Source organism: Trichoplusia ni, chromosome 13 (genome assembly GCF_003590095.1).
Source record: "Trichoplusia ni isolate ovarian cell line Hi5 chromosome 13, tn1, whole genome shotgun sequence".
Taxonomy (NCBI): Eukaryota; Metazoa; Arthropoda; class Insecta; order Lepidoptera; family Noctuidae; genus Trichoplusia; species Trichoplusia ni.
In genome coordinates this window covers 1,163,370-1,177,561 of record NC_039490.1, presented here as the reverse complement: position 1 = coordinate 1,177,561, position 14,192 = coordinate 1,163,370, and the positions used below count along the sequence as shown (strand labels likewise).

The 14,192-nt window shown below is 39.3% G+C and overlaps 1 protein-coding gene across 4 annotated transcripts in view; it reads right to left on the bottom strand.

Moving 5' to 3' along the window:
- LOC113500125 overlaps nt 1–14,192 on the bottom strand; it is a 164,773-nt gene that overhangs the window by 3,478 nt on the left and 147,103 nt on the right. For 3 of the 4 annotated variants that reach the window (XM_026880804.1, XM_026880803.1, XM_026880805.1), the window contains 11 exons: nt 8,554–8,706; nt 7,158–7,335; nt 6,680–6,931; nt 6,205–6,453; nt 6,119–6,130; nt 5,301–5,560; nt 4,769–4,910; nt 4,132–4,272; nt 3,543–3,703; nt 2,851–2,921; nt 11–2,748 (listed from right to left, as the gene is read on the bottom strand). In XM_026880804.1, the coding sequence (XP_026736605.1) occupies nt 11–2,748; nt 2,851–2,921; nt 3,543–3,703; nt 4,132–4,272; nt 4,769–4,910; nt 5,301–5,560; nt 6,119–6,130; nt 6,205–6,453; nt 6,680–6,931; nt 7,158–7,335; nt 8,554–8,706 (4,357 nt within the window). The remainder of the gene's footprint in view (nt 1–10; nt 2,749–2,850; nt 2,922–3,542; nt 3,704–4,131; nt 4,273–4,768; nt 4,911–5,300; nt 5,561–6,118; nt 6,131–6,204; nt 6,454–6,679; nt 6,932–7,157; nt 7,336–8,553; nt 8,707–14,192) is intronic. The other variant, XM_026880806.1, reaches the window with a different exon arrangement.

The window sequence follows — 14,192 nt, the reverse complement described above, 5'->3', positions numbered from 1 at the left end:
ACAAACAGACCTGAAACTTAGCTTCATCGATATCTTCGCCGCCGCCGTGAGCATGCTGATGCGAGCACTTCTGTGCGACCTGATGTAACCGCTGCAGTAACCCATCCACCGCCACCTCAGTCTTGCACAACAGGTTCTCTATGGACACGTGCCCATTATTTCCTGCCTGAAAATCCGGGAACTTTACCGTGGGTGGCGATGGTGGTGTTGGAATATCATCCACAACTTCATCTTTGAACCTCACGTGGTTTTGAACCTTTGGGGTCGGGCTTGCACTATCACGCCGAAACGACTGCCGCTCCGACAGTGGTGGACTGAACACTCGCTCACCAGGTGCACCGTTCAGCAAATCAGGCCTGTTGCTAAACCTCCTGTTCATTTGGGGCGAACAGAGAGAAAGTGCTGTGTTGTTCTTTAATATTGTGTTCTTCGTTTCAGAGTTTGATCTCACATGGCGACTCTGTAAAGTCATCGAACTGTAGTTCGGAGTTGATCTAATGTTTTGTGTCTCTTCTTCTGTCAGCCGGTTTTCTAGCTCCAGGTTCCCCAAGGTGTTCAGGTTTCTTTGAAAGTGTGGCGATCCAATACTTGCTAAGCGTTGTTCCGGGTTTCGTAACGGTGATTGTTTCTGGGCATTCTTCATTCTTAGTACCTCAATGCTCGGGACCGGCGGTAGAGGCGGCTTCTTAGGTGGTAGTAATATCGGTGGAGGTGGTGATAGGACCTTGTTCTCCAATCTCGGAGGTAACTGAGGTGGATTCTGCATACTTTGCTCGTTTATATCACAAATGACTTTGTAATTTAACTTTCTATTATTCAATGTACTGAAGTGATTGTTCGTTATTTCAACTGCTGTCAGTTCGTTGTTGAGGCAGGTAAAGGAGTTTGATCGAGGTCTCGGTGCGGGAGTTGGTGGAGTTTTAGGTGGTCTTTCAGGAGCTTTTCTGCAATCTGATCCTTTTCTACGCGGCGGTGGTCTGATTTCACATACGTCGGGTATTGAGTCCGAGTTTTGTATTTGTGCGTCTGCTTTTTCACCTTCATCTGAATTTTCTTCAGACTTATTTTTTTCTTTACTGCAACATGAGAACATGCCCTTTCTTTCAACAGTCGGGTATTCTATGACATGTGCAGTGCCATTTGACTGCTTATCACTAGATGATACACTTTTTCTTTTCCCTTTTGGCGAGTCTGATTTTGCTTGCGCTGTTTTACTTCTTTCTTTATCTTTTAAGAGCAAACTATTTCTGGCATCACTAAGACTTTTTGCTGCAAACATATTTCTAATCTCACTGACGCTTAATGTGCCCTTTACAACGTCCCCATTTGAAGGTTTTGCTTCGCTGTTCGCTTGTTCTTTCTTAGCTTCAAGTATTTGACTATGATTAGCATAGCTTACTTGTTCTCTATCTAATGTTGATGAGTTTGAAGCTGGTGGCGGTGGTATGATATATGACATTATTTCTTCTGGAGTTAATTCTATGGCTGGTGTGACTTTTACAGTTGGTGGTTGAATCGTAACATTAGCTATGAATTCTTCAAGTGCATTCTTTTTTGGTGCGTTAGCTAAGTTTTCTTGTGAATTAACTTTGTCATCAGCAAACGATGGCGGAACAATAGGTAATATTTGAGGCACTTGCGTAGCACTATCTAGTTCATCGGGAGTTTGTGGGGGAGGTATCAAAGTTAAATCTATAAGCTCAGCATCATTATCAACTACACTTTCTTGGTAAAAGAAAGGATATTCAGTCGGTCTCGCTTCCTCTTTACTACTCTTCTCTCTAAGTTGCTTTAAATATTCCTTAAGGTTTGGTTCTTTATTGTCTTGCGTTGCATCAGGGCTCACTAATCCAAAACTCGTTCTGACCCCTTTGGTCGCAGATTTGATTGAATGTTTACGAATTGGGCTACTAGTAGGTGTGTAAAGCGAATCATTGTCACTCTCTGAGTGGCACATATCCGTGTTCAAAGCTATCAAGGCATCTGTCAGTCCACAATTATTAAGTATAGCGCTCAGCCCTTGAGACTGACGAGTAGTTAAGCTATTATTGTCTTTCCCATTCTCTGGTACGCTCAATCCGTTTAACCCTTGATTAATTGTTTCTGTAAGTAGAAGCAAAGAATCACTGTGTTTCAATATACCAGGCGCGTCATCTGCTGACGACATCCGACTGGTATTTGATTCTGTATCACTTTCCACATTATCTACACAAGTTTCTTTTCCGACCAACTCATCCCTTAAATTCTCATGATAAGCATCATAATCGGAATTCTCAGTCAAATATTGTTCAGAGTTTTCAACTAACTTCTGCATTTCTGCGACTCTTCTTAGAACTTCTTCATTTTTAGCCTCGACTAGCCTTGGGTTGTTCGCATTCTCTAAGAGTTCCATCGACAGAACGCTTTGAAGGTCGAAGCCCATGCCGTCGTCGAGGTAGCACGCGTCATTAGGATCAAACAGCCTAAATTCCTCGTTCCTTTTACATTTTTCGAAGTGAACATCGTGGCCAAGAAGGCCAGATTTAGAATCATAACCTATTAGAGGGCTGGAGTTGTTGCTGTGGTTCCTATTGTTGATGTTGGTGTTCATGTTGGTGTCCAGAGACTTGGTCTGGTCGGGTGTGGAGTGGTAGGGAGGCGGCATGCTGAATATCGCAAAATGTTTCTTTGTAATTGTCGTCGGATCGTCGTAGTGGAGGTAACTCCATTTAGCTGGCACCACATTGTGTTGAGACAAGTATGGTGGAGCTGGAAGATAAAAATAAATATCAATTGAAATAAAGGCAATGTTTTACTGAGTGACCACAAAATTATAGATTTATTTTTATAACTATAGCCTTTAGTACTCACCTATGTCTTCTGTGAGAGGTTCTCTTTCTTGTTCGACATTAAGGTCTTGTCCTGTCACGAGGCGATAATACCTGTCAAATTAATAAAATTATTACTACATAGTCCATAAATGATTGTACTATTAGTCCCTTTCCTATTCACACTTGATTATTCTTCATCTTTTTTGTAATGAAAATGTTGGTATTTAATTCCAGCAAACGAATTAAAAAAAAAAATAATACATGGAAATTAAAAAAAAAATCTTCAACAAAATAATATAGTATTCCTTAAATGATATCGGTCCTTCTTTACAGTTTTTATCAGGTCATGAAAATTTTGAATGGGAATGATATATTTTCTTTCAATGTCATAGTTTTTTCAAAGTTATTTTACAATGTATTTACCAAAGCAATTGACAGAATATGGCCAGTGTCTTCACGTGTGCTTAGCATATAATTTAGTTTAGGACCGAATCGTATGATCAGTTCGATGCCTTGATCTTATGGAACGAACAAGTTGACTGTACGGATAGCCGAATGATTGAGGTCACCACGGGTTCGATCCCCGCGTAAGACAAGTATTTGTTCCACTATTACTTGTTCTGAGTCTGGGTGTCTTTGTGATTTGTATGTTTGTAAAACCTCCCGCGATACAAGGATTAAATGCCTTACTGCGGGAGTCGTTAAAAAACAAAAGTATTAGAGTTATCATACCCAGCAATGATGAGCGGCATCTCGGCCGCGTCCCGCTCGTCCATGAGCAGCGCGAGCACGCGGTCCCGCTGCAGGAAGATGGCCACGTCCGCGCCGCCGCTAGACCAGTCGCGCTTCACTCTGATACCCTCCACCTCCTCTAGGGAGGCGATAGGCTGGGGCTGGAAAATGTCATATAATATATTGCTGTGGCAACTAGTAATTCATACTATAAATTATGTATTACTTAGTGGAATATATATTTATAATTCGATGGAGCCAGCTGCTCGTACAAAAAGATGCGGCGTTACCTCGCCTTGAGGCGTTCCATTGTATTTTTTTTTCCAATGCAAAAATTCAACCATTCCAGGAGTATTTTCCTGTGATGTTTTCATGTTCAGTTACTATTGTTTTTGTTGGATGATAGATTACAATCATGAGTATTTTTTTTTGGTTAGCCAAGTAGGGTTAAAATACTGCGAAATACATGCGACGAGACAAACCAGCGTGTTTTTCACCGGTAAGAGTCCTAGACACGCCTCCGCCTGTTCTAAGTGATTTCGCCCCGTGAAAAAAGTTGGGTCAAAAGAATCAATTTTGGTTCACTGACAACAGAGTTACTCCTGCCAACGATCTGACTGAGTCCGAAGCGCGGCGACACGAGCAGCACGCGCTCCGGCCGGCTGCTGCTGAAGCACTTCGCGCCGTAGCTCGGCAGCCCCGCCACTATGTCCAGGTAGTGAAGCTTAGCCTGGAAAGTTAGGCACCATTTGTAAAGTTCTTACTGAATGAAATGTTGTTAACAATATTGTTTATAAAATTATCACACTAATTTTTAAGACGCAAAAGTATGTCACTGTACTTGTATGTTAGTCGTTGGCCGTCTGTTTGTCACCCCTTCACAACCAAGCGACTTGGCCGTTTTCAATGTAATGTTGATATGAAAGTAGCTAAGACTTTGGTTTAACACATAGGTTTTTATCTAACTTCGTTACGCGATTGCGATGTTTTTGCAACTATGAATATAATATGAAAATGTTGACTCCCGAACATGAATAAATTACTTTTTATTCCGAATCAGTTTGTTTATCAATTTTCGTTGCTAGCTTCACTAGGTACTAAAATACACTTTAAATTGACCAAATTGGATAATATTTTTCTGCTTGATATACGTAAAATTATATGACTAGTAGTAACATATACTAGTATTAATAACAATAGTATTACCTATCTATCGTATAGTATACCTGTAACTGCGTCAGCTGCCTCTGGCTGCCGGTCATCTGTGAGTTCAGCTTCAGGAAGTGCGCGATCAGTCGGCGCAGCTCCTTGCGCTTCATGCTCTCCAGCAAGCCGCTGGGGACAAACCGCTCCAGACCGAACTCTCTCCTGAAAATAGACAATCACACGAACAATTCAGTAAAATAGTGCTTTTTAAACATTTGCGACTATTTTGTGTATTTGTCTTCCAAAATGTGTAAGGTAAAACGGGAAGCTTAAATCAAGTGAGTCATTTTTTAATTTAAATATAATTTACTTAATAGATATGAAGAATTCATAAGACACAGCCAAGCTAATCAATTATTATATACAACAATATCAACAGAATACTCTCGTGGCTAAGCTTTAATTTAGCAATTACGATTTATTATGGGTCCCGACTGTTATTTATACATCTTTGGCTGATGTTACAGATAATCCGATGCTGCTTCCAAACAAACAAAGTTGGGATAAGGTTACAATGAGGATGAAACGGAACAATGAATAAGTTATACTTACTCAACCGCCTTCACAGTTAATTTAGCCGGAGACATATTATTCGCCAGCGCGTGTTGATGCATATGCAAGGCTGCGAGCCTCAACGCCACGTCAGGTTGGAGCTCCGGCGCGAACCTCTCTTGCGCCACATCATTACAGCACTGCATATACAAGTAGTCCAGTGCAGCAAGATCCCTCTGTGCCAGCTCAGCTGCAGAAGTCGGCATGAAGACTATACGGAACAGGCACCGCATTTTATACGACCCAGGTCTCGCTGCAATCTGGAAACGGGCAAATATAGATAAGTACCTACTGGTCTAAGAAAAAAGTTCTAAACTGCTTGCCCTTGTTGAATGAATTGAATTGGTCCAATATTTACACTAACTCCTCAAACTACAATCACCAATGTGTCAAAAAACTGGGATCTTTGTAAATAACATAACTTGTAACTTAAGATGTTCGGACGCTTGTCTAAGAGTAGCAGGCAATGGCCTAAAGATGACTAGCATATTTTATGAACCCAGAGGAACAATGAGGCTATATCAAGATTGCATGCGAATGGAATGAAATGGAAATAGATGTGAGAACAATACAAATAGATGAATTTTGATTTGATTTGATCGAAGAAAACCATGAAAGAACAAGTTCTAAAGTAAAAATAATATAATAAGTAGAAAGAATCAAGATCCCAAGTTGTTTTGTTTGTAGGTGTATAACTTTATACTACGTCACTCCAAACCTTGTCAGTGCAGGTGTGACAAATAAACACTCTTACTTATTTTCTAGAGCGATTGAACCTTAAGATTAACTTCAGATAATGCGAGGACTACCAGACCTACCCAGCTGATTACCTGAGGATGAAAGGTATATTTTACTTATATATTCCGAAAAATAAAGAAACAAAAGTGTGTGATTAAAAATTTACCCTGGCTAACGACTCCTTGGGGTCCAACAGCGTCAGTTTGTTTCTCCTCAAACTCTTGACGTGTTCTACCACCAGACTGAAGTGTTCTTCGGCGGTGATGCAGAGCTTGTCCTTGAGGCTCGTCACCACGTCAGCTACCGTGGTGGTGGTGTCGTATTTAAAAGATTTCGTCTGACCATTCTCCAGGAACACTTTTAAGACATTTGCCATCGGTGGTAAGCAGAGGTCGCCGAGGGAGAATGCTGAGGGCTGTAAAAAGAAAATGTTGGTGCTTAAGATTCATTTGGGAGAAGGTATATGCAATGGCATATTTGGATTTTCGTATTCAATGAGTACCTGCTGATCTTCTTCTAAGCTTCTCAATTTAACAAGATTTTATTCTTGATTTCTATGTCGCTCTCTTTTCTACCATACGATTTTATGTATTTGAAAATATTATACAGTAGAATATTAAATCCAAACTAAAGCTACTTACTGGATACATAGGCGCACCGTTCAGCTGTACTGAATCAGCAAACCTAACCCTCGGTGGTCTTGCCCTCAGCCTGGCCCTCTTCGCTGCTGACAGCAGGGCTGATCGTCTGGCTGGGTTGCCGCTCCTGGCCGGCTGGCAGACCCTCAGGGTCACGCGCTCCGTGCAAGCTCGCACGGCGGAAATGACGTGCTCACGAGCCGCGTGGCTGACATCCTCGCCGTTGACGCATAGGATCTGGTCACCTGGTTCCAGCTGAAATTTTAAACGGAAGAATAAGCCTTTGACTGAGTATATAGAGAAATGATGGACTGAGAGATACAAAATATTTGTTTTAAATGCTCAAATTGTAAGTTGTGAGTAATAATTGTTTTATTTAGTACCACAGTAGATATTTAACAATATTTTTTAAACCTGCTTCGTAGACTATCTGATCAAAATTTATTTTTGCTATAACTTAAAATAAAGAAGAAACAGTTACCTTCCCAACACTGGGCGAGTTATCGGTCACGAACCGCACGAGCACGGGTCTCTCGGATCCCGCCACGAACCCGAAGCCGAGTTCCGGGTCTCTCTCCAGCACCACGTCGCGCGGCGCCGGGGGAGACTCGCACGAACAGCCTTCAGGAGCCACGTACGTCGTAGTCTTGTTGACATGGCTGGAATACAACAGGGTACATGAAGTAAGTTTTAAACTTTGACTGCACGAATAACCGAGTGGTTGAAGTCTCCAAGCCAAAACTCATTGCGCGCGTCGTGTCGCGTGTTTGATCACACAAGCATTTGTGTGATCCACAAACGCTTGTTCTGAGTGTCAGACTCCGGTGCGGGAGTCGTTTTTTTTAAAGAAATAAAGATACAAAAAAAGATTACGTCCTGTGTTTAAGGTCCTGGACTAAGAATTTCAGTTAATTTATGTAATTTATCGTTGTTTCTACTACATCCACAGCGGCTACGGTCATTTTATGACATTTTTATCAATATCATTACCATATTTGATAGCTTCACTAGTTTTGCTAGTCATTTTCCTACCGGGTGGACCGATATGTCCGAGATAGGCGGAGGAGCTTTTGCCATAAGCTATCTAAGAGTCGTCTCCGCTTAAACGAAAGCTCGATGCTAACAAAGCTAGGGCAAACTAAACAAATAAGGGAAGTTCACTAACCTTTGAGGATGGAGGAGAAAAATACCACGGTATTAATAATTGGAATACATTCCTTTGTAAATATTAGACAAACAGTAAAACTAAGATTAATTTGAAGGCTCCATTTGTTCCAATATTATTGTTTCATTTCACCTTCTGTAAGGATCACTAATACTCGTAGAAAGGACCGACTTTAGTTCATTTACATTTTTATGTTGCTCTTCTCTTGTAATGCTAATGGTTTCGATTTCTATTCTATGCAGATCTGTAGATTGTGCTCATGACGCAATGGTTAAATCTAGATTTAATTCTTTTATTCCTATCGTATTAAATATTCAATAGGTATTGCAAAAGCCTAGCTGCGAGTGGAAATTTAAAAACAAATAAGTAATGATAATGTAAAAAGAAATCGATGATGAGTATGACATGTCAAAGTGCTTATAAATGCGAAAGTGAGTGTGATTATATTTATTTTTGTATGTTTGTTACCACTTCACACCCAAACGGCTGGACAGGTTTCTACCGACCAAGTTAACGCATAGGATACTTTATCGGACTTCTTTGCAGAAGGCTAATGTTTTTGCAACTATAACTGTCTTCCAGGCCGTGAAACAGTTAGGTAGGATATACTACCGAACTCGCGAAGTTTGAATTGAAGTACAAAATCAAGCCTTGCATTGCTCTGCCTTACGAGAGATAGTGGTAGGCCTACTTGGAAAGAAGATCCTCTTACTTGATGTAATAAGGTTTTCCATGGCAGTCCAGCGCCTGCTCCCATCCGTAAGGCAGCTCCTCTTCGTCCTGCTCGCTGCCGCTGGCGCTGCCCTCCTTGCCTGCAGGCCAGCTCTCGGCAGGAGGAAGCCAGCTTGCGGTCCGTGTGATGTGACTGCAAATAAAGAACATGTTTTAAGAATAGTGATTGTGGAAGATTATAATTCCTTAAGGACGATTGCAAAGAAGGAGGTTTGCTTTGTAACCTGGATAAACTTAACCTTTTTTAGCAATAATAATTGGAACAATTAGGCAAAGTTCCTCAAGTACGAGCCAACTAAAAGCCAAATTACAAACAGACTGTAACCAAAGAGGACTAACCCGCAGCTAGTCTTGGCAATTTGGACATCTACCAAAACGGTACAATGAAACACGGTTCCTTGCTAGAACCGCGTGAAATTATAGTATCATAAAATGAATCACGGCGGAATGGTCGCGGCTTCTGTGGCATAAACAAGGGTTATTTAAAATGCAGTGGTATGGCCATGTGGCGCTGTGCCAGTAACCCTGGCCGCAGTTCCTTACTGCATGCTGCGTGACCTTCTTTGGTTTTAATCGAGGAACTTGGAGAAAGATGTCATAAGATGAAGATTTGTTTTTGTTAGCACCCAATAGTAAGCAAAGGCCCTAATTTACTAAACCTTTTTTTATGCGATTTCTGGCTATGAAAGGGTAAATCTAAATATCTGATAAAATATTAGAACATGATGTTCCAGTATTATGAACTTTTTATTTTTTGCAAGTAATTCGACTTAAATGAGTGACCAAAAAATGTCAGAAGTTGCAAGTCATCGTGGTATCGCTTTATTTTTCTAATTTACCAAAGAAAATGTTGGAGCGTTGCGACGATCGCTTTGTTACAAGAAACAATAGCCTCCGCCTCAAATATACATAGCCTGCACAGGCTAACCGGGTTTTACGACTTAACGAAAGTAAATTGTGACGGCAGAAGGCTAGCTACCATGAACGATACGTGAATTCTCCAATAAAATAATCTCCAATTTCCACAACAGGCACATCAAACTCATGTTATTCAAAATTCATTTTATTCAAATATCCTTCTACGAGTTGCATCTAACACGACTAGTACGAGGAAAAAATATTTAGATTTGCATTGTTGTGTGTAAATTAAACGTAGTTAGTATTAATGTTAGTACTTTCTTGTGACTATTTTGCCTCTTCTAAAGTGTATACTTTTAAATATATACACTTTCCAAAAGACTGCTTTCAACTGTATCTTATTTATTTTCTATGTTTGATATATAAGGTGCATAGTTGCATATATAAGGTGTAATGGTTGAAGGGGTCGTGCATTTTATTTTGTACTAGCTGTTGCCCGCGACTTCGTCCGCGTGGTTAGAAGATATAAGTTATAATTTATACCTGCCTTCTATCTATCTATCTGCCTTCTATCTATCTTGTAGGATTCAGTTAGCGTTTGCAATGTAAGCGCAAAAAATGTGTTTTTTTACGAGCTCACATTAGAAACCTCAAAATTGTAGCCTATGTGTTATTCTGATGTATAAGATATATTGTGGTAAAGTTTCATTCAAATCCATTCAGTAGTTTTTACGTGAAAGAGTAACAAACATAATCGTAGTAGGATAGGTTCATTATGTGAGTCTTGATTTTCTGCCTTAGTCTTTATGGTGGCCCCTTAAAAGATTACTTGTCAAAAATGTACGCTCCCTTTTGATTCGTCTGTAATAAATGTGATCACTTTTGTATGGGGTTGTTTTTACGAGGACAAAATACATACACTTATTTGACATTATTTAGATTGACGCCTGACTAGTTTTAGGTTTGAAAACGTATTTTTTACGGAAATAATAAGTCCTATGTGACCAGGAGAGAAACTCATTATTTAGCTAGTTGATCCATAGATATCCTTGAACATTTAATTTAAAACGTGTCCCAATTAACTATGTTATTTAAAAAAGGGAAAAGAAAATAAAAAATGCTTTTTAAATCAAAACATAGAATTCGATTACTTTCGTAAGGCAATACGAACAAAGAAAATATCTCGGTCCTCTCAAAATAGAAAATTATGTTCATCAAATAACTTGTTACCGAAAAATAAAAATAAACTTTATTCGTAATAAATTTATGTGGGGTCCGAAGTACCGCTCGCCGCGTTTTGGGGTTCACCAACCTGTAGCGAGCTTGGGGGGTGCGGTCGCGGTGAAGACAGGGTTAAGATACTATCTACTTAGGTAAGTAACGGTGAACGTTATTTATAATGTGGTTTTTATTAATATAGAATTTTGCAGACATTGACAAAAAATATTCTTTAAGTATAATCTTGTAAAGGCGCCTTTAATTTTAAAATGAACAGAGTCATTATTATTAAAAATAAGAATACAAAAATGCCGGGAATATTTTCCATAGGATTTGACATTAAAATCTACTTATTAGTTTTAGCCATTGTACTGCAAAATTCATTTTTTATTTAGCCCTCTGTGTGCCACATCTAAGCAGAGGCTTTCCCCAAACCTTTCCCCGATTTCTATCCTGGGCCACTTGGCCTACGCGGTAAGCATGATGATGCTTCAAGATAGCTTTGTAAAACTCCATTGATAGTGTAATCACACATTACTTATTACTTTCATCCTCAGATACATATCTTGAAGACCCTTAAGTCAAATTTCCCCGGTATCAGTGCGTCCGATCTGCGGGCGCGGGGTAATCGGGCACGCTGTATTTATTGCTGGCATCCGAGATAAGCTCTGATCCCAATTATTGTTAGTTGCTACAGAAGTCACTTGAATTAGTTGGAACCAATATAATATATCCACAACTTTCAAACAACGTCATCTAGTTTCAAATTAAGCATAGCAAACTATGCTTTGTAATACAAGTATCATAACTGATAAAAAGACTTTTATAATTCTAAATACATACATACATAATATAGATAAACTACACCCAGACACAGAAACAATGTAAAACCTGTCTTACATGCGAAGTATTCTAACTTACTCTTACAATTATAAAATAAGTTCTTATTCCACCGCCATCTTAGCGACCCCAACCTTACCGCAATTACGGGCATCGAAGGAAGTGTTTTATATACGTCAGGCGACATAATGTACCGTAGCGCATTACGTTCACGTTACGCGGATGCCGGCGTAATGCCGAGCGAATTACAGCGGCACCGCGATCCTGAATAAATGTGTAGTTGTGTGGGGATATGTAGGTATATGCGGTGGTATAGATAGATCTTAGAGATAGGACTATAGTGGTGCCATGAGACTATTTTTAATTGGGTTTTTATTTAAAAAATGTCGGATATAAGGTCGACTGATAGAGAATGCTTAAGGCATTAAGTCCGCCTCTGTACACGTTGTGCATAAAGGATAAATAAACAGATATGCATTTTCTCTTTTATCGCGTTAGCAAAAATCCCGGAAGATGTCACTTATCAGTAAACCAATACCTACTAGAAACCATTTCTAAACTTCAAATTAGTTATTATCAATTCAAAGCAGAAAAAAAGGAAAGTTTTATTTTCTTTAACAAAATTCTAATATATAGTATACCAAAATTAACAATTTGAACTCGAAAATAGAGGTATAATATAAACATTGTTAATGTTTGCCTTTCAGCATTCAAGGCTTAGAAATTTAAAACCACTATCATTATTAAACATTTTTCGAGTTAATCTGACAAAGAGATAACGTAATACCAAAATATAATTTTCCTTTGAACACGTCGGTGTGAGCTCCCTGAATATTTCGCTGCATGCTTTGAATTGCCGAATGAATTACAACGAAACTCTTTGTGACAAATATTTATAGAATTTCTGCACATTCCAGAGAAAGTAAACACATTTTTTACGGCTTATTTAAGGGGTGAATTGTTAATCAATACAAAATTACAATGTTTTAAGCTAATGTGAGGCGTTACGCGGACCAAGTTACACGAAACGCCTAGTTTTTAATATTTCTAGTTCCAACAACGTGTAAACAAGAACAGAATTTCAGCCTCGACTCGTTTCAGCAAGTCTACTCACAATTTTCGAGTTTTAGATTTCAAAATAAACAAAGCAAAGTAATCTAAAAAGCGGTTAACAGCAAGCGTCTGCGGTAAACGGTTATTAACCGTCGCACCGCCGGATCCGGCAGAGCCAGGGGCCGGACAAATTGCAGGTACCGACTACTATGCCCATGAGCCCATGATTACAAAGGACCTGCTTTACATATTTTTGTAACTTTCGCTGTGACAGCGTTTTTAAAGTAAGAGTCAAGTTTTTGTACAAATCGTTGAGCTTCGGCGGATGTGGATGTTATCTGTATATAGGTCCTGATGGAAAATGTGTTTGTTTATGGGGAACTTGTTTTTGGGTGATTGGAAATAATGTTCGCCTTAATGTTATTAGTAACTGTCAGAGAATGCTTTAAGAGGAACATCGAGGTGAAAATATTTGGTATTGAGTCAGAATCAGGTGCTAGCTATCCTTTTCTAGACCCGTACTAGCCCTGGGTGCGAGATTTTTTAGTACAAATTTATTTAAGCAACATTTTATCACGAAAAGATTCTAGTCTCAGACCGTTTAAAATCATCGGCCATTTTGCCATTATTAGATTTTGTTAAACCATTCTTTTTTTTTTCTTTTAAGCCATTGGTGTTGTTTCTTATCATATCATGGTTTTCACCAAAAATTTTATCAGCAGATACAAGATACATTTTCATACAAGTCATGGTAACTCTACACCAGGATCTGACCGGACGGCGGCTAGCTATTTGTAGTTATGTGTCGCTTTGCCGTCCCCCTTCTGAATCAGCGCTAACAGTCGACAAAGCAGATCTAACAATCATTGCAAAATGTACACTCAACTACAAAACACTTCAGATTATAAACAAACTATGTGCTATTAATGGTCACTTCTTGGATGTGCTGAATTGAAACTATTGATACAAAATTTTAGGTTTATGACTGACGATGTTATCTAACAAAGAAAATGTTAGATAGCAAATAAGCAACGTTGATCCCAGCGTCAGGAGATACTTGTCAATGGTCCATTGCTCAACAACAATTGTAACTCTTTTGTTAACAAATCCTATCAATTTGTTTAGACCGCAGTGGCTGGTGCTAGTACTTACTCTCCACAGAACCAAGTTTTGTCCCAATCGAATTGAGATCGAGTTGGTGCTCCGAAAATTAATCCACTCTCCGCTATTTCGATGTGGCATAATTGGGGACTACACTCGATAGATAGCCAAGGATTCTGAAAGCACTGGACCTCTTCTCGATCTTGGTTTCTTTCGATAATGCCATTACAAGAACATACGAATTATGAACGGTATCAAATGGGAATCAAACGAGTTCCGCTCGCAAGCCAGGGTAAGGAAGATTAATATTATTTGATATTGAAAAGCGGTGTCAAAATATTATGAATGCAATGTATTTGCAAGTCAACCTCTGTGGTGAAACTCAGCAATATTTAACATCATCGAGTCGGGGCGTCCCCTTGTGACTTTGAACGTTTGAAAGTTACCCGACAAAGTGTCGCTTGAAAGCATTCTGAATTCATGTGGGTAAAGATAGAATATAGGTAATATTTAATAAATGTATGCATGAATATTCATTTACTTGCAAGT